This window comes from Rhinopithecus roxellana, chromosome 19, assembly GCF_007565055.1.
Source record: "Rhinopithecus roxellana isolate Shanxi Qingling chromosome 19, ASM756505v1, whole genome shotgun sequence".
NCBI lineage: Eukaryota > Metazoa > Chordata > Mammalia > Primates > Cercopithecidae > Rhinopithecus > Rhinopithecus roxellana.
This window is the reverse complement of record NC_044567.1, coordinates 55555271-55578890: the sequence shown is the minus strand read 5'-3', so window position 1 is coordinate 55578890 and position 23620 is coordinate 55555271. Positions and strand designations below refer to the sequence as shown.

Genomic DNA, 23620 nt, shown 5'->3' with positions numbered 1-23620 from the left:
CCAGCTACTCGGGAGGCTGAGGCAGCAGAATGGCCTGAACCCGGGAGGCGGAGCTTGCAGTGAGTCGAGATCTGGCCACAGCACTCCAGCCTGGGTGACAGAGCGAGACTCCGTCTCAAAAAAAAAAAAAAAAAAAAAACTCAGCCTCAGCCAGATGCACTCGCTCATGCCCATAATCCTAACTCTTTGGAAGGCTAAGGCAGGAGGATCACTTGAGCCCAGGAGTTTGAGACCAGCCTAGGCAAGAGTGAGACCCCAACTCTAAATTAATTATTTAAAAAAAAAATTTTGGCCAGGCGCGGTGGCTCAAGCCTGTAATCCCAGCACTTTGGGAGGCCGAGACGGGCGGATCACGAGGTTAGGAGATCGAGACCATCCTGGCTAACACGGTGAAACCCCGTCTCTACTAAAATACAAAAAAAAAAACTAGCTGGGCGAGGTGGCGGGTGCCTGTAGTCCCAGCTACTCGGGAGGCTGAGGCAGGAGAATGGCGTAAACCCAGGAGGCGGAGCTTGCAGTGAGCTGAGATCTGGCCACTGCACTCCAGCCTGGGCGACAGAGCGAGACTCCGTCTCAACAAAAAAAAAAAAAAAATTTTGAGGCCGGGCGCGGTGGCTCAAGCCTGTAATCCCAGCACTTTGGGAGGCTGAGACGGGCGGATCACGAGGTCAGGAGATCGAGACCATCCTGGCTAACATGGTGAAACCCCGTCTCTACTAACAAAAAATACAAAAAACTAGCCGGGCGAGGTGGCGGGTGCCTGTAGTCCCAGCTACTCGGGAGGCTGAGGCAGGAGAATGGCGTAAACCCGGGAGGCGGAGCTTGCAGTGAGCCGAGATCCTGCCACTGCACTCTAGCCTGGGCGACAGAGCTAGACTACGGCTCAAAAAAAAAAAAAAAAAAAAAAAAAATTTGATACATTTTTAAAAACTAAGATCATATAGAACATGTTTCCTAATCATCATGGAATCAAAGTAGAAACTAATAAGGGAAACCTCCAAATATGTAAACAGCATAATTCAAAACAACCTCAGGTGAAATATGAACTCATAAGGGAAATTAGAATATACTTTTCACTGGCTGGGCACAGTGGCTCATGCCTGCAATCCCAGCACTTTGGGAGGCTGAGGTGGGTGGATCATGAGGTCAGGGGTTCGAGATCAGCCTGTCCAACATGGTGAAACCCCGTCTCTACTAAAAATGCAAAAATTAGCTGGGCGTGGTGGTGGCTGCCTGTAATCCCAGCTACTCAGGAGGCTGAGGCAGGAAAATTGCTTGAACCCAGGAGGCGGAGGTTGCAGTGAGCCAGGATCATGAGGTCAGGGGTTCGAGACCAGCCTGTCCAACATGGTGAAACCCTGTCTATACTAAAAATACAAAAATTAGCTGGGCGTGGTGGTGGCTGCCTGTAATCCCAGCTACTCAGGAGGCTGAGGCAGGAAAATTGCTTGAACCCAGGAGGTGGAGGTTGCAGTGAGCCAAGATCACGCCACTGCACTCCAGCCTGGGTGACACAGCGAGACTCTGTCTCAAACCAAAAAAAAAAAAAAAAAAAAAAAAATATATATATATATATATACTTTAAACTAAAAAAAAAAATATATATATATATGCTTTCAACTAAATAAAAATGAAAACACAACATATTAAAGTGAGAGGAATGGGGCTGGGCACGGTGGCTTACATCTGTAATCCCAGCGCTTTGGGAAGCCAAGGCAGGTGAATCACGAGGTCAGGAGTTCAAGACCAGCCTGGCCAACATGGTGAAACTCCATCTCTACTAGAAATACAAAAAAAAAAAAAAAATGAGCTGGGCGTGGTGGCACGCACCTGTAATCCCAGCTACTCAGGAGGCAGAGGCAGGAGAATCGCTTGAACCAAGTAGGCGGAGGTTGCAGTAAGCCGAGATTGCGCCACTGCAGTCCAGCCTGCGTGACAATGTGAGACTCTGTCTCAAAAAAAAAAAAAAGTGAGGAATGAAGCTAAAGCAATGCTGAGAGAAAATTTACAGAGTGAGTAATTCTATTAGAAAAAGTGAAAGGTCAGCCGGGTGCGGTGGCTCAGGCCTGTAATCCCAGCACTTTGGGAGGCCAAGGCGGGTGGATCACGAGGTCAGGAGTTCAAGACCAGCCTAAGCAAGATGGTGAAACCCCGTCTCTACTAACAATACAAAAACATTAGCTGGCGCGGTGGCAGGTGCCTGTAATCGCAGCTATTCGGGAGGCTGAGGCAGGAGAATCGCTTGAACTCCGAGGGCAGAGGGTGCAGTGACCCAAGATTGCGCCACTGCACTACAGCCTGGGTGAGAGAGTGAGACTCCATCTCAAAAAAAAAAAAAAAAAAAAAAAAAAAAACAGAAAAAAAAAAGAAAAAGACAAAGGTCCAGGCCGGGCACGGTGGCTCACACCTGTAATCCCAACACTACGGGAAGCCAAGGCGGGCGGATCAGGAGGTCAGGAGATTGAGACCATCCTGGCTAACACAGTGAATCCCGGTCTCTACTAAAAATACAAAAAAAAAAAAAAAAAATAGCCGGACATGGTGGCGGGCGCCTGCAATCCCAGCTACTCGGGAGACTGAGGCAGGAGAATTGCATGAACCCGGGAGGCAGAGCTTGCAGTGAGCCAAGGTCGTGCCACTGCACTCCAGCCTGAATAACAGGGCGAGACTCCATCTCCAAAAAAAAAAAAGAGAGAAAGGTCCAAAATTGATAATCTAACCTTTTATCTTAACAAACCAGCAAAGGGATGGCTATGATAAGAGAAGAAATCAATGCAACAAGGCCAGGCGCAGTGGCTCACACCTATAATCCCAGCACTTTGAGGGCCCGGGGGGTGGATTACCTGAGCTCAGGAATTCAAGACCAGCCTGGGCAACATGGTGAAATTGTCTCTATTCAAAAATACAAAGAAAAATCAGCCAGGCATGGCGGCATGTGCCTGTGGTCCCAGCTACTTGGGAGGCTAACGTGGGAGGGTCTCCTGAGCCTGGGAGGCAGAGATTACAGTGAGCTGAGACTGTGACACTGCACAACTTGGGTCACAGAGAACCCATCTCAAAAAAAAAAAAAAAAAATCAATGCAACAAAAAAGAGAAAAATGAAACCAAAGCTGTTTCTTTGAAAAGCTCAATAAAACAAGACAGCAAACCACAAAATATCAAATGATATAGTCAAGACTTTAAGGCAAAAAATGTCTTCTGAATAATTATTGAGGTGAAAGTTCGTTGGCCGGAGTTACTATAGTAATATGCTTTGAGCAAATAGCATTCAGACAAGCAAGGAGAAAGGACTGCAGGTGAGATAACAGCTTAAACCCTAACACGAAAGCGAGACTGAGCATCTCACATGTCCACAGGATGAGACAACCAGGCAGATCCACAGAAAGGAGGGGGCCGGGCGCGGTGGCTCACGCTTGTAATCCCAGCACTTTGGGAGGCTGAGACGGGCGGATCATAAGGTGAGGAGTTCAAGACCAGCCTGACCAACATAGTGAAAACCTGTCTCTACTAAAAGTACAAAAATTAGCCAGGCATGGTGGCAGGCACCTGTAATCTTAGCTACTCAGGAGGCTGAGGCAGGATTTTTACTTAAACCCGGGAGGTGGAGGTTGCAGTGAGCAGAAATTGTGCCACTATATTCCAGCTTGGGCGACAGAGCAAGACTCTGTCTCAAAAAAAAAAAGGAGGGCCAGGGGCCAGGATGGGCTAGATATTGGGGTAAAGGCAAGTGGACAATTCCCATTAGGTTTAGTAAATTCCCTGACTGCACTTGGAATTGCTATGTGTGTAACGGAACACAGTACTTCTGTTGTAGTTAATAGTGCTCGATCCCAGAAGGGGAGGAAGCATAAATTCCTGAGGAGTCCAGTGTTCCTTTACTAAATAGCAGAAATTCCTGGGGGATAAGAGGAGGCAGGAAGGAAAATAATATTTACTCAGGTCTACATGTACTAGGTACCATGGTAAGAAATTTATATACATTATACCTCTTAAGTCTTCATAAAAAAACAAGTTATAGAACTTGTCCATGACATAGCTTTTTTTTTTTTTTTGAGATGGAGTCTCAGTTTGTCACCCAGGCTGGAGTGCAGTGGCACGATCTCAGCTCACTGCAACCTCCACCTTTGGGGTTCTAGTTATTCTCCTGCCTCAGCCTCCCGAGTAACTGGGATTACAGGCACACGCCACCACGCCCAGCTAATTTTTGTATTTTTAGTAGAGATAGGGTTTCACCACATTGGTCAGGCTCGTCTTGAATTCCTGACCTCGTGATCCGCCTGCCTCGGCCTCCCAAAGTGCTGGGATTACAGGCGTGAGCCACCGTGCATGGCCAATATAGCTTTTTAAACATATTTTTTAAATCTATCTTATATTATTTATTTATTTATTTATTTTTGAGACAGAGTCTCTCTCTGTTGCCCAGGCTGGAGTGCAGTGGCATAATCTTGGCTCACTGAAATCTCTGTCTCCCAGGTTCAAGCAATTCTTCTGCCTCAGCCTCTCAAGTAGCTGGGACTACAGGCGCACACCATTACACCATGCTAATTTTTGTATTTTTAGTAGAGACGGACTTTTACCATATTGGCCAGGCTGGTCTCCAACTCCTGACCTCGTGATCCACCCACTTCGGCCTACCAAAGTGCTGGGATTACAGACGGGAGCCACCACACCCAGCCTATTTATTTATTTATTTATTTATTTATTTATTTATTTATTATTTTTGAGATGAAGTGTCGCTCTATTGCCCAGGCCGGAGTGCAGTGGCCGGACCTCAGCTTACTGCAAGTTCCGCCTCCTGGGTTCACGCCATTCTCCTGCCTCAGCCTCCTGAGTAGCTAGGACTACAGGCACCCACCACCTCGTCCAGCTACCTTTTTGTATTTTTTTTTAGTAGAGACGGGGTTTCACCGTGTTAGCCAGGATGGTCTCGATCTCCTGACCTCGTGATCCACCCGTCTCGGCCTCCCAAAGTGCTGGAATTACAGGCTTAAGCCACCGCGCACGGCCTATTTATTTATTTTTAAATATAAACAGGATCTTGCTATGTTGCCTAAGCTGGTCTCGAATGCCTGAGTTCAAGCAGTCCTCCCACCTCGACCTCCAAAAGTGCTGGGATTGCAGGCATAAGCCACCATGCCCAGCTTTGCCAAGCAATTTACCAAGTAATATGGCTTACTAAATACCCTATTTAATTTAATTCTCACAAAAGCCATCTGAGCTGTCTTATCAGTATCCCTATTTTACAGATGAGGGAATTGAGGCCCAACATGGGCAATTGTCCCAAGATCCCAACTAGTAACATGACAAAGGTATGATGTGAACCCCATCTGACTCCAGAGCCTGTGCTAGAGTCAACTGCTTCCTTACCCTCTCAGCACTCCTCCACTCCTCAGCCTCTAACTTCTTATATCCAATTCCCTGATCCCTACAATTCTTTCCCAGGCCAATGGCCTCTTCTGCTCTCTCTTCTCTCCCCTCTTCCAGGATCCCAGTGGGGTCCAGAACCCTTTTTTTTTTTTTTTTGAGACGGAGTCTCGCTCTGTCGCCCAGGCTGGAGTGCAGTGGCCAGATCTCAGCTCACTGCAAGCTCCGCCTCCTGGGATCACGCCATTCTCCTGCCTCAGCCTCCCAAATAGCTGGGACCACAGGCGCCCGCCACCACACCCGGCTAATTTTTTGTATTTTTAGTAGAGACGTGGTTTCACCACGTTAGCCAGGATGGTCTTGATCTCCTGACTGCCTCGGCCTCCCAAAGTGCTGGGATTCCAGGCGTGAGCCACCGCGCCCAGCTGGGTCCAGCACTCTTGATTCCCATGCACCCAATCCCTTACCACTCCACAACTGTCTTCTAACAAAACTCTATTCCTTAATCACAGGTATAATCTATCCACCTTCTCCATCCCTGTCACTGCGTAACTGAGTGATTCTGGGAAAAACAAATGCTCACTTAGAGCTGTCTTGCCAAAACCCACCTGAGCTCTCAACACACCTTCCAGTCTCTCTCTGTTTCTTCAGCAATCATCATACCCTAACACCATCAAATTCACAACACACAACTCTCCCTCACTCCAGCCCAACTCAAGCTGAAAAACAAAATCCTGTTAGAGCTTCCCACTAACCTCATCTATATCCACAGCTCTCCAGACCTCTTTCCTGTTAGGTTCAGAGGATTTGTCCTCTGCTTGCTCTTCATTCTATCCATAGTGAGACCCTCTGCACCTCTGCACATCAATTACTCACTTTTCTTTTTTTTTCCTCGAGACGGAGTCTTGCTCTGTTGCCGAGGCTGGAGTGCAGTGGCACGATCTCGGCTCACTGTAACCTCCACCTCTCAGGTTCAAGCAATTCTCCTGCCTCAGCCTCCCACGTAGCTGAGATTACAGGCACCCACCACTGCACCCGGCTAATTTTTTTATTTTTAGTAGAGATGGGGTTTCACCATATTGGCCAGGCTGGTCTTGAACTCCTTACTTCGTGATCCGCCCACCTCGGCCTCCCAAAGTGCTGGGATTACAGGTGGGAGCCACTGTGTCTGGCCAGTTACCACACTTTTCTATTGTACACTGAACTGCTACTGGGCTCCTTAATTAAAACATACTCACGTCACTGCCATTCAAACACCTCCATTGACTTACAGCTCCCGCTAGGTGGCATCTGATGTCCTTCCTTCTCTTCAACTGGCAGACTGTCCTTGCTGTCTCCACTCACTCACTTTCCATGAAGCCTCACCCACTGCCATCTGGCTTCCATCCCTACTATTTCTGTAACAGCTCCTGCTAAGGTCACCAATGACGTCCTAACTGCCAAATCCAAAGGCTACTTTTCAGTTCTTATCTAACTGCCAAATCCAATAGCTACTTTTCAGTCCTTATCTAACCCAATGCTCTTAGGCAAATGACACTGCTAAGCATCCACTCCACTTCTGGACACATGTTCCTGAAGGCCTTGGTGCCAAGACCCAGCACTCTCCCACAGGTTCTGGCCACACTCAATCTCGGTATTCCCCGCAGTTCCAAATCTGTCCCTCTCCTCTTCTCACTCTACACTGTCCCTGGGTGATGTCACTCATTCTTGAGCTTTCAACCTTTGGCTGATAGACTCCTAAATCGACATTTTTGATCCAGACCTATTCTCCATGCTTCTTCAGATTGCTACTCACCTCGGAACCCCTAAGTTATCCCTGACTGCTCTTCCCTTTCTAGTTGCATTTCTCTCTGGAATGTCAAACTCATACTTTTGAAATCAAATCTCACAGATCATCAATTAAAGAGGCACCACTAAGGGAGCAGGGGGAATCTACACATATGTGTATACATGTACTTAAATATGTATCTTGGAACTGAAGAAATATGATATAAGCAAACGCCTGCTGGACACCTCCATCTGAATGTTCTCAGAACTTCAAACTTTATATATCCTAAACTAGATTTCTCTATCTTCCGTCCTAAACCTGCTCTTGTTCATGTGGTCTTCCAGTTCGTGGCATTAACATCCACCTAGTCACCCATGCCGACATCTGCACATCATTTTTGACTTTTCTTTCAGCATCCCATGACCACAAAGTTCTGCTGATTTTACCTGCTAACTTCTTATCAAACCTGTTCCCCTCTTCCTACCTCTACTTTCACTGCTCTCATCATTTTTACTGATTTATATATTTTTCTGGAGACAGAGTCTCACCCCATTGTCAGGCTGGAGTGCAGTGGTAGGATCTCAGCTCACTGCAACCTGTGTCTCCCGGGTTCAAGCGATTCTCCTGCCTCGGCCTCCTGTGTAGCTGAGATTACAGGCATGCACCACAACGCCTGGCTAATTTTCTTTCTTTTTTTTTTTTTTTTTTTTTTGAGACGGAGTCTTGCTCTGTCGCCCAGGCTGGAGTGCAGTGGCCGGATCTCAGCTCACTGCAAGCTCCGCCTCCCGGGTTCACGCCATTCTCCTGCCTCAGCCTCCCGAGTAGCTGGGACTACAGGCGCCCGCCAGGTCGCCCGGCTAGTTTTTTGTATTTTTAGTAGAGACGGGGTTTCACCATGTTAGCCAGGATGGTCTCGATCTCCTGACCTCGTGATCCGCCCGTCTCGGCCTCCCAAAGTGCTGGGATTACAGGCTCGAGCCACCGCGCCCGGCCTAATTTTCATATTTTAAGTAGAGACAGAGTTTCCCAATGTTGGTCAGGCTGGTCTCAAACTCCTGACCTCAGGTGATCCACCGCCTGGGCCTCCCAAAGTACTGGGATTACAGGCGTGAGCCCCCGTACCGGCCTGCTCTCATCGTTTTTTTTGTTTGTTTTTTTTGAGACGGAGTCTTGCTGTGTCGCCCAGGCTGCAGTGTAGTGGTGTGATCTCAGCTCACTGCAAGCTCCACCTCCCGGGTTCACACCATTCTTCTGCCTCAGCCTCCTGAGGAGCTGGGACTACAGATGCCTGCCACCACGCCCAGCTAATTTTTCGTATTTTTTAGTAGAGATGGGGTTTCACCGTGTTAGCCAGATGGTCTCGATCTCCTGATCTCAGGTGATCCACCCACCTCGGCCTCCCTAAGTGCTGGGATTACAGGCACGATCACGGCGCCTGGCTGCTCTCATCCTTTTTATCTGGACTTCTTCAGTGGTCCCCAAACCTAGTCACCCATCCTATCCTTTCAGGTCCATCTTTCTCACAGCTACAACAGTGAATCATCTGACACAGAAATCGGACAAAGTCTACATCTGTAATGTGGGAAGTCAAAAAATAAAAATAAAAAGGAAAACAAATCTGACAAAGTCACTCTGTGTTTAAGACCCTTACATAATTCTTCCTAAGGTGTGCAATGCCCTCCATGATATGGCTCTCCACTATTTATCCAGCCTCATCTCTTAACATTCCCAATTCCACAGTTTACTCCAGCAAACCTTAAACTTTCCATAGTCCCACGTACACCAAACTAGTTACATCGCCACACTTCTGGCTAAAGGAACACCCTCCCTCGCCTGCCTCATCACATGCTATTTCTTTCAGGAATCCTTTCCTCCTCCACTTCCAAACTGGGCTAGAGAAATCATTAACTCTGGTGCTCTCACAGATTCCCAGACACAGGTTAATCTAAAACCCAAAACGCTCAAAAAGCTGAAACTTTTTAAGTCCCAACACTCTGAGCACCAACATGATGCTCAAGGAAAATGCTCACTGGTGCATTTCAGATTTTGGATTAGGGACGCTGAACCTGTAAGTATAATGAAAATTTTTTTTTTTTTTTTTTTTTTTGAGACGAAGTCTCGCTCTGTCACCCAGGCTGGAGTGCTGTGGCCAGATCTCAGCTCACTGCAAGCTCCGCCTCCCGGGTTTACGCCATTCTCCTGCCTCAGCCTCCCAGGTAGCTGGGACTACAGGCGCCTGCCACCTCGCCCGGCTAGTTTTTTGCAGCTTTTAGTAGAGACGGGGTTTCACCGTGTTAGCCAGGATGGTCTCGATCTCCTGACCTCATGATCCGCCCGCCTCGGCCTCCCAAAGTGCTGGGATTACAGGCTTGAGCCACCGCGCCCGGCCTAATGAAAATATTTCAAGGCTGGGCACGGCGGCTCACACCTATAAGCCAGCACTATGAGAGGCTAAGGCAGGGGGACTGCTTGAACTCAAGGAGTTTGAGACCAGCCTGGACAAGAGAGTGAGATCCCAGCTCTACAAAAAATTTAAAAGTTAGGCCGGGCGCAGTGGCTCACGCCTGTAATCCCAGTACTTTGGGAGGCTGAGGCGGGCGGATCACAAGGTCAGGAGACAGAGACCATCCTGGCTAACAAGGTGAAACCCCGTCTCTACTAAAAAAAATACAAAAGCCGGGCGCGGTGGCTCAAGCCTGTAATCCCAGCACTTTGGGAGGCTGAGACGGGTGGATCACGAGGTCAGGAGATCTAGACCATCCTGGCTAACACGGTGAAACCCCGTCTCTACTAAAAAATACAAAAAAATTAGCCGGGCATGGTGGCGGGCGCCTATAGTCCCAGCTGCTCGGGAGGCTGAGGCAGGAGAATGGCGTGAACCTGGGAGGCGGAGCTTGCAGTGAGCCGAGATCCAGCCACTGCACTCCAGCCTGGGCGACAGAGCAAGAATCCGTCTCAAAAAAAAAAAAAAAAAAAAAATACAAAAAATTAGCTGGACGTGGTGTAAGGCACCTGTAGTCCCAGCTACTCGGGAGGCTGAGGCAGGAGAATGGTGTGAACCTGGGAGGCGGAGCTTGCAGTGAGCCGAGATCGCACCACTGCACTCCAGCCTACGTGACTCCGTCTCAAAAAAAAAAAAAAAGAAAAATTTTTTAAATTAGCCAGGCATGGTGGAGTACGCACCTGTGGTCCCAGATACTCGGGAGGCTGAGGTGTGACGATCACTTGAGCTGCAGTGACCTATGATAGCGCCACTGCACTTCAGCCTAAGTGACCGAGTGAGACCCTGTCTCTAGTAATAATAATGAAAATATTAAAAAAAAAAAAAAACCTGAAATCCAAAACATTTCTGGTCCTAAGAATTTTGGATAAAGGAAACTCAACTGTAATGCAATAGTTCTAAAACATAATAGAACGTCTTCTTAACAGAAGTCTTACTATAAAACAGAAAACATTCTGCACATGTAAATACTGCACATTTTGAAATGTGAAGGTTAGAATGCAAGAAAAATGTTATAGTTAAGAGTTACACTAATGGAAACCAGAGTGAGGTAACATTTTTCTTTTTTTTTTTGGAGATAGAGTTTTTGCTCTGTTGCCCAGGCTGGAGTGCAATGGTAAGATCTCCGCTCACAGCAACCTCTGCCTCCTGGATTCAAGCAATTCTCCTGCCTCAGCCTCCTAAGTAGCTGGGTACCTGCCACCAGGCCCGGCTAATTTTTGTATTTTTAGCAGAGACGAGGTTTCACCAAGTCAGCCAGGCTGGTCTCAAACTCTTGACCTCAGGTGATCCACCAGCCTCGGCCTCCCAAAGTGCTGGGATTACAGGCGTGAGCCACTGTGCCTGGCCGAGGTAACTTTTTAAATCTTGCGAAAACTTAAATATACATAGTTCCAAATTCCTCAGATTTTTCTTTCTCGATTCCAGTTGCCTTCAGCTGGGCCTCTGAAGGTAAGCGAAGGAGAAACGAACTCTGAGATGCCTACGAGAGTTGCTTTTTCACAGGTTCTCTATGCCACTGGTTAACATAATTTAGACAAATAAGCCCCGGAGAAAATGCAAAAATAATACTTTACTGTTCAAAATAATAAATCCAACTTTTACTGTTGCCTTAATTTAGAATCATCACAACTCCGTAAGAAGGAGACTGCAGAATTCCTACAAGGAATTCTCAGAAAATAACTATAAAGTGACCTGACACTGTAAGCCGCTACTGCACAGAGCATGGAAACTGGCACACTAAGCAAAGTGGAGAAGGAAGGAGAAGCCGTCAGGGGAAGAAGTGAAAGGGATATGAGACGAGCAGAGGACAGCAGAGGACAAGAGGGAAGCTGGGGATGACGGCCTTGTACCTTGGTGAAGGTGGTGGAGCCAGAGGCCATGAGAATTTGACGCACACGGTTGTGGAAGCGCTGCATTGACTCATCATCCACACGCAGGAAACACTGAGCTGTGCGCTCCTTAGTAACCTAAACCACAAAGTCAAGGTTACTTTGTCTGAGGAACTCCCACAGAAGCAAGAGCCAACTGTGCTCACCACTAAGCCTTTCCACCCAACAAGGCTCCGGTGACTGACAAGGACAAGGGATGCCCGTGTTCCTGGCTCCCACTCACCCAGGAAGTGCAGGCGTGCTCATGTCACTCCCAGCCCCTCCCAGGCTGTACCTCATTCTGCAGGTTCCAGACCCCGTCCTTGTGGGTGAACTCCTCATAGCTGGTGCGGCACTTAGGCAGGATGCGGCACTCGAAGCCACACATGTTGAATAGCAGGTTGGGGTTGTCCTTACTGTACACAGACACGAAGCTGTTCTCCCACTGAACTGTAGTCACTGACCGTGGCAAGCGGTTCTTGATGTCCCAGAATACTGCCCGGCCTCTGCCCACAGAGAACCATATGGTCACATCAGTTTCTTGGAAGGAACTTCCCTTCCAAGGCCAACTGATGATATCCTGCCACAGCCACACGTCTCCCACCCAGGACACAGCCTCAGTATGCCCTCTCTGGGCACTTAGCCTATGTCCTTCCAGCTCACACAGCCCCAACCTAGACTCACAAGTTAACATCATGTTTCATGAGGCGCATACGGGCATCTCGGGGCCAGCACTTCTTGTTATTATAGCCAACGATGTTTTCATTATTGGGGTCAGGGTGCTCTGTCAGGTAACGTTGAATCAGGTCCCGAGCTTCATCTGCTGTGAACCTACACCAGACCAGGTACACTGCTGAGGCCCCAATACACTTGAGATCTGGGACCCCACGGGTCCTCCAGCTCCACAGACGGAGACCTCACCCCATCCTACCCCCACCCTCCCCAGGCTTCATTCCATTTTAAAGCCCCAACAGCAGTTAAGTCAACTCAGGTACAATAGCTGATTTCAGAGGCAAAGCATATGCCTCAGTACCCTGCAAGGCTAGGAATCCAGGCAAGCCCTCACCTGAAAAAAATATGGATGCGATCAATGTATCTGCAGAAGAGACGGATGGGGTGGGCAGCCTCAGTGGCTATGTCCTGGAAACTGAGAAAGTCATTTGGCATCTGAGGGGGCCCAGCCATCTCACTGGCCCGGTGCAATCCCAATACAAGCAAGTCCATCACCAGGCCATAATACTGCACGATGAACGAGGCAAACTGCAGGCCTCTGATAATCCCGTATGAATTCGTATGGTTCATGTCCTAGAAAGAAAGAACTACAATTCTTAACAACCTGAGCCATGTCCCAGGATTCTCCAGGGTCAACCTCTTTTGTTCTCCCCTCGGCAAATTCTATTCCCCTGACTCCCCTCCAAGGTGGAGTTATGCTCAGTCCCTCAGGCTGGAGTGCAGTGGTGCAATCTCAGCTCACTGCAACCTCCACCTCCTGGGTTCAAGGGATTCTCCTGCCTTAGCCTCCCGAGTAGCTGGGATTACAGGCGCCCACCACACCCAACTAATTTTTGTATTTTTTTAAGTAGAGACGGGGTTTCACCGTGTTGGCCAGACTGGTCTCGAACTCCTGACCTTGTGATCCGACCGCCTCAGCGTCCCAAAGTGCTGGGATTACAGGCGTGAGCCATTGCACCCAGCCTCCCCCGCAGCAAATTCTGAGTCAGTGGGCCAGACAACCATTCCACACACAATTTCGTGCTACTGTGCCTGAGACACACCTTATAGTTGATGACGACATTGTTCTTGGCTGTCATGTAATCGGCTATGTTGTGGTCCACGATGAGGCGCAGCAGCCTATTGAGCAGGGTCAAGTCGATCTTCTCATACATCTTCTCAAAGCGGGACTCCAGCATGACATTGCACTCGCCTTCACTTGTCTCCCACACGTCCTGCAGGTTATTGATGCCTGAGGAGTAGCAAGGCAGGTCTCCAGCAGGTTAGAAATCCTCTTTCAGGACTAGCCCCACAGTAACTATCATTACCTTCCATAACCAATCCCACTACCATTCCACGTAGTCATCTGGATTGCTTTGACTATGGGCTTTCTTCAGTTTAACATGAACATTACTTCCTTTTACTACCATGCATCAAGAGAGTAAACCAATCATGCTGCCCAGATGAGAATTTTGACATAGAACTAAATTCATCCCCCGTTCCTCACAGAGCAATCTCAGGAAAGTTCTACCTTGGCACCACTTGTAAACAAGCAGTGGAGGTGGTTCTGTGTCAGCAGGCTTAATCCAGGGTGGGAAGAGGCGGCGCTTGTCGGCTTCATACCACAGGTATTGGTCCAGGTAGGCGTCAGTTATCTTCTCCAGTGGCTCTACGTCGTATACTGGAACCAGGTGGCTATAGAGATCCATGAACTCAATGCCCACCTGTGGGACAAGGAGGCTGGTTCACAACAATCACCTGAGGCTACCTTTAGTTCTACCAAGAATGAAAGGTAGAACCAAAAAGAAAACTTGGGAGGCTCTCACTCACCTCTTTGAAGGCTCTCTGTGTGAGGAGGTGACGCTTGATGCGGGACAGTGCCTCGTGGGGGTTATCGTAGGCCTGCTCGATCAGACCTAGCTCCTCCCTCTGAGACTGGTTCAACCGAGACTTCACACTGATAAGGCAAGGGGAACGGTGAATGGCAAAACCAGGAGGAAGTAAAACCAGAAAAGACTGGGGCTACACCTTCTTTCTTTGGACTCTGAGGATGATGCCATTCCCTGCTGTCACCTTCCCAACAGGAACCTATCTACCCTAATACTCACCTGTAAGCTTCCTTGAGCCGCTCCAATGCCAAGATGAGCAACTTGGTGTCATGCTTATAGGAGAGTGGGGGGAATGGGATGGGTGAGAACCTGCGGCTTTCCAACCAATGCACTGTAGTGGTATATACTGCCACTGCTTCCTCCGCCGTGATGTAAGGCCCATCCTGCAAGGTGGACATGAAATTAGCCTCCCGCTATAGCCCGATCCCCCCAGAACAAGGTTCAGTCACAACTCTGCAGTCCTCCCTCATGCCCACTCTCCCACCACTCACACCTAGCCCAGCCTACTCTGCCCAACCTTCAGGTAGTTGTGCTGCCGCTCCTGTTCTGCCTTCAGATAGAGCCGGGTGAGGCGGCCCAGGTTCTTTTTACACACAGTCTTGTCCACAGTGGCCCCTCGGCGGATCCGTTCTCGGTTGTAGTGAGCAGTGTTGGTCCACCAGTCAGCCTTGGCCTTCACATATCGAAGGATCATATTCTCTATGGGCGTTGGCAGTCCAGGGACCTAAAAGTCCAAAAAGCACAATCAAACTGGGATAAAGCAGGTGCTGTGGTGCACACCTGTAGTCCCGGCTACTCAGGAGACTGAGGAGGACTGCTCGAGCTCAGGCTTGAGGCCAGCCTAAGCAATACAGCAAGCCCCTCTCTAAAAGGGAAAAGAAAAGAGATAGGAACCAGATAGTCCCCTCATGAGTCACAAAGTGGTGATCCTAACCTAAAGACGATGTTTACCCCTCCAAGGAAATGGAGAGCCACCCACCTTCCAGGGAATGTTGGCTTTCCAGCAGCGCCAGGCTTCACTGAGGTGCTGCAGGATTGTCCGGGCCTTGTTCTGTTTGATGCCCTCAGGCATCATGTCCAGAATATCATGCATCACAGCTGCCCGCAGCTCAAGGTCAAAATGGGACTCCACTCGCTGCTTTGTTACTGTCTTTGCCACCCCCTTTGAGTGTCGACCTAGAAGTAGAGTATCCCAAGGGGATTACAAGCATGATTCCTTGCTTTCAGTAAGGGTCTCTACCTTCATGCCCCTCACTCATTATGGTTACAATAAAATTAGGTATTAACAAAGCGCCCATGTGCCCCGGAGCTACCTTAAACATTCACAACTATGCTTCTGAAGAATGTCCACTCCTGCAAATGCATGATTGCCTCTCAAGGCCCCAGAAGGAAGCCCAAGAACTAGAAAACTAGGTCAGACTCATTTTGAGAACTGGACCTAAAGGCAATCCAGTAGGAAGGGGTGCTCATACAAGAGCAGGGAACAGACTCAAACAAGGGGAGGTAGCTTTGAAGCAGTAACAGGAGAAGTTGGACACAGAGAAAACCACTCACCTTCAAACTGCCGGGCCAGGAGGTTGCCCAGCCATCGTTCCAACAAAGGGGTAATGCCACGCATGAAAAACAGCCAGACTCGCCAACCGGCAGCCCAGAAGCCACAGCCAGGACCCTTCCCTACAGGGCCCTATGATCCCAAGCAGAAGTTAAGAACACAAGTTAGCCATGCATTTCAACAGCAACTGAGACCTGGGCAGAAGTGGGGCATATATGTATAATAAACATATAAACGAATATACGGATGGCAATAGAGGAATAAAAAGAAAAAAAAAAACTCTGGGTCCTCAACATCTAAACAACATCTAAAACAAAAGGGTAAATGAGAAACCTTAAGGCAAAAACTAGGAACTAAGATTGCCCATGTGAATTTAAAGGGGGTAGTAAGGGCTGGGCGCGGTGGCTCAAGCCTGTAATCCCAGCACTTTGGGAGGCCGAGACAGGCGGATCACGAGGTCAGGAGATCGAGACCATCCTGGCTAACACGGTGACACTCTGTCTCTACTAAAAAAAATACAAAAAACTAGCCGGGTGAGGTGGCGGGCTCCTGTAGTCCCAGCTACTCAGGAGGCTGAGGCAGGAGAATGGCGTAAACGCGGGATGGGGAGCTTGCAGTGAGCTGAGATCCGGCCACTGCACTTCAGCCTGGGTGACAGAGCGAGACTCCGTCTCAAAAAAAAATAAAAATAAAAAATGAAGGGGTAGTAAGGATACACTCATAGCTGGTCTCCAAATAGGTCCCTGGAAAGAGCCCTGTCTAAATGTATAAATGAAAAAAGATATGAGAAAGTAAGTCCAGGCCGGGCGCGGTGGCTCAAGCCTGTAATCCCAGCACTTTGGGAGGCCAAGACGGGCGGATCACGAGGTCAGGAGATCGAGACCATCCTGGCTAACATGGTGAAACCCTGTCTCTACTAAAAATACAAAAAACTAGCCGGGCAACCTGGCGGGCACCTGTAGTCCCAGCTACTCGGGAGGCTGAGGCAGGAGAATGGCGTAAACCCGGGAGGCGGAGCTTGCAGTGAGCTGAGATCCGGCCACTGCACTCCAGCCTGGGCGACAGAGCGAGACTCTGTCTCAAAAAAAAAAAAAAAAAAAAAGAAAGTAAGTCCAGTGAGGCTGGGTACAGTGGCTCAAGCTGGTAATCCCAGCACTTTGGGAGACCAAAGAGAGTGGATCACCTGAGGTCAAGAGTTCAAGACCAGCCTGGCTAACATAGTGAAACCCCACCTCTACTAAAAATTCAAAAATTAGCCAAGCATGGTGGTGTGCGCCTGTAGTCCCAGCTACTCAGGAGGCTGAAGCAGGAGAATCGCTTGAACCTGGGAGGCAGAGATTGTGGTGAGCCGAGATCGTGCCATTGCATTCCCCCGGGGCAACAGGGCAACAGTCTCAAAAAAGAAACATAGATTAAAAAAAAAAAGGCCGGGCGCGATGGCTCAAGCCTGTAATCCCAGCACTTTGGGAGGCCGAGACGGGAGGATCACGAAGTCAGGAGATCGAGACCATCCTGGCTAACATGGTGAAACCCCGTCTCTACTAAAAATACAAAAAAACTAGCCGGGTGAGGTGGAGGGCGCCTGTAGTCCCAGCTACTCCGGAGGCTGAGGCAGGAGAATGGCGTAAACCCGGGAGGCGGAGCTTGCAGTGAGCTGAGATCCGGCCACTGCACTCTAGCCAGGGCAACAGAGCAAGACTCCGTCTCAAAAAAAAAAAAAAAAAAAATAGCTAGGTGTGGTGGCGGGCACCTGTAATCCCAGCTGCTCGGGAGGCTGAGGCAGGAGAATTGCTTGAACCCAGGAGGCAGAGGCTGCAATGAGCTGAGATCGTGCCATTGCACTCCAGCCTGAGCGACAAGAGTAAGACTCTGTTTCAAAGAAAGTAAGCCACTAGAGTCAGGGTCTCACCGTGTTGAAACGATAATAGATGAGATGCTTCAGGTCCTTGCACATACGAATCTGTCGCATCAGCTTGTATTTGTATCGATACATGCCCGTCAACTGCCCAACATGGGCAAATATATACTGCAATCCATCCGCCAGCTGCAAGACAATTGCCCTGTCAGACCTGGAACTTAAACCAGCTCCATGGTCAGCACAGGCTTCCTCCAGCCTCCTCACCCAGGCAGGGGTTGGGAATACCTAACCTCACCTGGAAGGCATCCACATTGCCCAGCCGATACTGCACGTGACTGTCCACCACCAGCTTAGTCAAACGCAGAACTTCCCGACACAGGTGGAAAGCATTCCCAAAACGCGATTTCTTTCTTTCCTGGAGAGGATGCAAAAACAAACAAACAAAAAAAACCAGAAAGAACATGAATGAGCAACGGACCCAACTGGATGTATGCCTTCATCAACAGCCAGAGCAAAAACAGCTGTCCGTCCCTGACACCCAGGAGGCCCCTCGGTTCCAATGCAGGCACCTTGGTGGTGAGCGTTTTCACGGGCTTGAGGTTGAAGTTGTAGTCCAGGTGCAGGTAGTTGAGGTTTTTGCGGTGAATGAGGAGGTTGAGCATGTTATAGCCCTGGCGGCAAACCTGGAGCCCAACCTCCACCCAGTCCAGCTTTGTGGACTGAAAGAATTTGGTGGCTTTGAAGGAGCGGAACAGATACCTGAGGTGGGAACATGGAGAGTGAGAGTCAGCCTACTGGTATCTCTGGAACCCAAGTCTGCACAGGGCCCCGGGGCACCTCACCTCTTCTTCTGAGCCTTTGGAGGCCGGTGCTTCAGGGCATTCAGCACGTAGTACTTCAGCAGCTTCTGGTAGGAGACCCTCACTTTCACAGGCTGCCCGGCAGGACAGTGCTCCCGATACCTGGGAAAATAAGCCCACCAGAGTTCAGCCATCGCTTCTTCCAGCCACTCTGCTAAAGAAGGCAAGCCTTGGGTTGTCTGCCACTTTTATGGAAAAAAAAAATTTTTAAGAAAGGCTACACGCCCACCTAGTTGGAGTCTTTTCCCCTGTATATCCACTATTGTTCCCCCTGCCCCAGGGAGAAACCTTACCAGTTCTTGACAAGCGGTATGTCCAGGGCCCGACGGGTGCGACCAGAGCGTAGGTTGAAGGGCCGTGGGGCCCAGAGCAGGGCAATGCCATTGGCTGTATTGTCTGTATAGAGGGGTGTGTCCTTCAGGAAGGGCTCCACAAACTCCGGGAGCTCAAATTCCTCATCATCATCCGGCAACGGTTCCTGGCTCTGAAAAAGGAATCCCTCTAAGGGTTTAGTTCCTGCTAAACTAGGCACAGACTTAAGAGGGACATTATCTGGGGCCAAGCACAAAGCCTGTATCTGCCATGGAAACTGGACTGTCTGACAGAAGCAGCCCTGACGTGCCAGCGCAAAGGAAAGCAAGGGAGCAAAGAACAAGACAGGGCCACCAGGAAAGCAGGTGTCACTTCTCACACCCCAACTGGCTCACCAACAGAAAGCCTCCCAACGGAGCCCCAACACCACAGCAGCCAACACTGCAATCACCTCCACCCAAGCTCCAAACACTGGGCTTGGACACAACGGAACACAAATGAACATGGAAAACATCATGGTGAGCTTAAGAAGCCAGTCACTGAAGACTACACAGTGTATGATTCTCTTTCATTCTATCATATGAAATGTGCAGAACAGGCAAATCTACAGACAGCAAGTAGATTAGTGGTTGCGTAAGAAAGTTGCGGAGAAATGGAGAGTAACTGCTAAGGGTTTCTTTCTCAAGTAATGAAAATATTCTCAAATTGCATGTCATGACAGTTGGGACAACTCTGAGAATAAACTAAAAACCACCAAATTACACACTTTAAATGGGTAACTTGTACGGTATGTTAACTACATCTCAATATAAAGACTAAAACAAACAAATATAATAGAGACAAACCAGGACAGATTATCTACAGCGCCCAACAGGAGAACCATAAAGTCCAGAAGGATAATCACAGAAACTAGGATTATACCAATGACACGTTTTAAGGCAAATGCTAAATTCTCAAATTCGCTTATAGCTCAAGGGGAATACTTAGCAAGATGGAAAACATGTCTCCCTCCACTTCAGTGTTCAGTAGCATTTCAGTCAACCTCAGGCATTTCTCCTAGAGTTGCTGAGGGAAAGTGTCCCTTCCCTTCCTCACCTTGACCGAGTGCCTGTGGGAGATTGGGTTGATCAAAGGGTCAAAGTAGAAAGCTGGCAAATCAGGATCCTCAGTTTTGATGAATACAACGTTGGGAGTATGGTACCTAAAACGAAAGGAAGAGTCAGCCAAAGTTTTCCCGCCCTGGCCCAACCTAAACACCAGCCTTCTCCTTTCCAACTGTTGTGTTCCAGGTCTCTTACCAGGTGAGGTGGACATGGTGTGGAAGATTGTTGTACAAGTAAGGAAAAGCAATCTTGTATTCAGTGCGGATAGGCTGCCGGATGATAATCTTGTTAATATCATTGAATTCATTCCAGTCTTCATCCCTAGGGTACAATATCAAGAGTAAGCAGACTTTTTTTTTTTTGAGACAGGGTCTCATTCTATCATCCAAGCTGGAATGCAATGGCATGATCATGGTTCACTGCAGCTGCAACCTCCTGGGCTCAGACAATCCTCCCACAGCTCAGCCTCCCAAGTAACTGAGACTACAGGAAGCTGCGAGTGCCATAACACCCAGCAAAATTTTGGTAAAGACAGGGCTCTGCCATGTTGCCCAGGCTGGACTCAAACTTCTGGGCTTAAGCAATCCTCCTGCCTCAGCTTCCCAATGTGCTGGGATTACAGCGTGAGCCACTGCACCTGGCGCAGACTAATTTGGAAGTTATATCAGGACTTTAAGGATCAAGATTACATTTTATCCAACTCAAAATGTCTAAAATCCCTAATCTCTCCAACTCACTGTAGGTTGATGTCTCGAACAAGAGGTTCAAATTTGGGGCCTCCAGGAATGGCCATATTGAGTGCCTTGGATGTAAAGAAGGCCTTCAAATCAAACAGGTAGAAGTAGTTGTCATCCACCAAGTCTGTCAGGAGCTGATTAGCCAGGCGGTAGAGAGTCGACATCATAGGTAGTGTGAACTGCCAGCGCTGGTAAGTGGAGCCATTTACATACCTAGGGTAAAAAATGAAAGGCCCACCTCAAGTAAGCAGCTAGACAAACCATACCACCTACTGATCTCCCAGGACTCCCTCTGGGTTTCTGGAACTCCTCCCAGGAGTAGTATCTCCATCTATCACTCACTTCCTGCTGTCCCTCAATGGCTGGTGGTCATAGAACCAGTCCAACACAGGGGCGTCCTCCTCAGGGTCCAGCTCTAGCTGAATGGCCTCCAGTGGCTCAACATCTAGGATGTTGTCAGCATAGTCCAAGGGCGGCTCCTCATCATCAAAAGGGGGAAAACGCATCCTCTTGAAATGCCTCCTATCTCTTTTTTCTCGGCGCATCATAATCCACATTGACCTGGAAGGCAAGAACATCATACAACCATTTCTACCCACTGCCCCCCAATCACCACCACCACCGCCCACCATATTTCAGCCTTTCTCACCCCCACTGGGAGATGTAGACAGGTTCAATAACCCAGGGAATCTCATTGACGAAGGAAATGGCTCCAGTGATGTGGTACAGCACAGGCACATCCCGAATCTGCTCCCAAGGCATAGGCATGTTCTCCAGGAGTTTGAGGACTGCATGGGGCATGTACTTGAGGGCACTGGCACATTAGAAAAAGAGAAGGCTATTAGAAATGACGAGGTGTTCTGCTACCTGTCCCATGAAGAGAAGCCACACGCTCATGATCCACAGTAAATCCTACCTTACAATCCAAACTCCCAGACGTAGCCCATAGGCCCTTCCTAACCAGAAACCCTGCCTCTCCCTCTCCAACTTCACCTTGCACCACTCTTCTTAAATGTCATAGTCCCACAATGCTGGTATCAGCTCCTCTAAATCAACGGCTATCCCTCTGGAGACAGCTTTGCGGCTGTCTCACATCCTATTCCCTCAGTATCTTCTCATAAATCATAATAAAGTATTCACCATACTTCACTATCACCAGTTGTCTCATGTCTGTCATGCCACTAGACTGCACACTGCAGAAAGGCGGAGATTGTTACCCTCTGCTCGCTACTATACCCCTAGCAGCCAGCACAGTTCTCAAACTATTTTTCGAAATAAACAAAACTTCCAGTTCATTACACGGCAAACATTTTTGTGTCCAAATAGAACAGGAATCTGCTAAGACATCTGTACCTGTACCCACCCAGTTTACAGCCACAGAAAAACAGCAGTAGGGATACCTCTGAAATTAAATACCCTAAACACAGAATTCAGGTCCCTGAGGAGTGACAGGCTGCCACTATGCACAGTATCCCACTCTGGGCTTCAACCAGCTCAATGACAGGGACATCTTATAATAGCATCAACGGGACAAATTAAAGTCCCAGTCACAGATCAGGAACAGAAGGGAAACAGACTGCATAAGTGGAAGATATAGAAATTATCAGAGACTCCTACTGGTTTTCCCCTTTCTCTTATATCCACCAAGATGAGCTGTCAAAGCAGCGTCCTGTTCCAAAATGACAGAGCATCTATCCAAGACTGTGGGACAGGGAAAAGGGAAAAGGGCCAAATTCCAAATGAAATTATTTCAGGATGTTCCTTACCCCAAGTAAACCCTTTTGTCATGGCGGAACTTTCTGTTGGTCATGTCTCCATGGTCTCGAATGATCTTCCTGACATGTTCCGGGGGCATGTCTTCCTTCTGGGCATCCACAAACCCAAACTTCCGCTTTTCTGCATAGCGCTTTGCCTGCAATTGCTGCCATTTTCGAGCTACAAAGGCACCTCAGTTTAAAAGACTGCACACCTTCAGCCTAATCCTCTTCACCTCTTGCCCTAGAGTAAGCTCCTGTCAGTGAGTGTGACAGAGGAGCAGGCATCCAGCAGGAAGAAGCACTCCTTGCCAATTCCCTTACCATTTTACTCTATTTTTCCCTTCATCACATTTATCACTATTTGACTTTTTTTTTTTTGAGACGTTGTTTCGCTCTGTCACCCAGGTTGGAGTGCAATGGTGCGATCTCAGCTCACTGCAACCTCTGCCTCCCGGGTTCAAGCCATTCTCCCGCCTCAACCTCCCCAGTAGCTGGGGTTATAGACAGGTGCCACCACACACGACTAATTTTTGTATTTTTAGTAGAGACGGGGTTTCACCATGTTGGCCAGGCTGGTCTGGAACTCCCGACCTCAGGTGATCCGCCCGCCTGGATCTCCCAAAGTGCTGGGATCACAGGCGTGAACCACTGCGCCCGGCCTGACGTTTTTATTACAGATCCTCAAGGTTTTGTTACCATCTATCTCTCCCGCTGTAATTTAAACCCCGTAAGGATAGGAATTTTGCCCCCATCGCTACTGGATCAGCTTGCGGATAACACGCGCTTAAAATGACTTGATAAAAAGTTAAATGGGGCTAACAAGGGAATTGTCACCTCAGGAGCGGCCCAAACGGGGAGGGTCCCCAGCCACCTGCGCGCGCGAACACCCGCCCAGCCTCCGGCCCGCGCGCCGCTCCACACTCGACTCACCTTTCTCCTGCAGCTTCTCCTCCGACATGTAGTCCGGTAGTGGGGCTAGAGGGCCGGGCACCGGGTTACCCGGCCCTCGGTAAGGAAATACTCCGGCCATACCCGGAGAATCTGGACAGCGGCGGGACAGAAAAATTCACTAACCACAGGCCCGGGCCCACAAGAAGCGCAGCAGAAAGGCGTCCGGGGACCCCGGCCTGCAATCCCGCCACACTGAGTGCATCCAGCCGCGCCCGGCCTAACCCCTTCAGTCACTCAGCCTGACCCGACCACGCCTCCCGCAGCCCGGCCTTAAACGCCTGCCACGCACCCCACAGGCCCTCACACAGGAGGCCGCTTTCTCCGCAGCGCAATGGCGGCCAGTCTGCGTCCGCTCCGCGTTCCCAGCGCCGGAAAGTGCGCAACCAG

General features: G+C 49.1%; 1 protein-coding gene across 1 annotated transcript in view; it reads right to left on the bottom strand.

Annotated features, from left to right (window-relative positions):
• The window catches only part of PRPF8 (pre-mRNA processing factor 8), a 36730-nt gene extending 13110 nt beyond the window's left edge, over positions 1–23620 (bottom strand). The window contains exons 1-24 of the mRNA XM_010373512.2: positions 23523–23620; positions 23213–23323; positions 22292–22460; positions 21175–21339; positions 20868–21086; positions 20526–20738; positions 19984–20109; positions 19781–19886; positions 18667–18857; positions 18356–18475; positions 18083–18272; positions 17809–17928; positions 17565–17699; positions 15658–15787; positions 15083–15279; positions 14621–14827; positions 14323–14486; positions 14045–14171; positions 13746–13938; positions 13279–13466; positions 12570–12808; positions 12188–12334; positions 11799–12009; positions 11486–11602 (exon numbers count right to left, since the gene is read on the bottom strand). Coding sequence (XP_010371814.1) covers positions 11486–11602; positions 11799–12009; positions 12188–12334; positions 12570–12808; positions 13279–13466; positions 13746–13938; positions 14045–14171; positions 14323–14486; positions 14621–14827; positions 15083–15279; positions 15658–15787; positions 17565–17699; positions 17809–17928; positions 18083–18272; positions 18356–18475; positions 18667–18857; positions 19781–19886; positions 19984–20109; positions 20526–20738; positions 20868–21086; positions 21175–21339; positions 22292–22460; positions 23213–23312 — 3774 coding nt within the window. The 5' untranslated portion in view covers positions 23313–23323; positions 23523–23620. The remainder of the gene's footprint in view (positions 1–11485; positions 11603–11798; positions 12010–12187; positions 12335–12569; positions 12809–13278; positions 13467–13745; positions 13939–14044; positions 14172–14322; positions 14487–14620; positions 14828–15082; positions 15280–15657; positions 15788–17564; positions 17700–17808; positions 17929–18082; positions 18273–18355; positions 18476–18666; positions 18858–19780; positions 19887–19983; positions 20110–20525; positions 20739–20867; positions 21087–21174; positions 21340–22291; positions 22461–23212; positions 23324–23522) is intronic.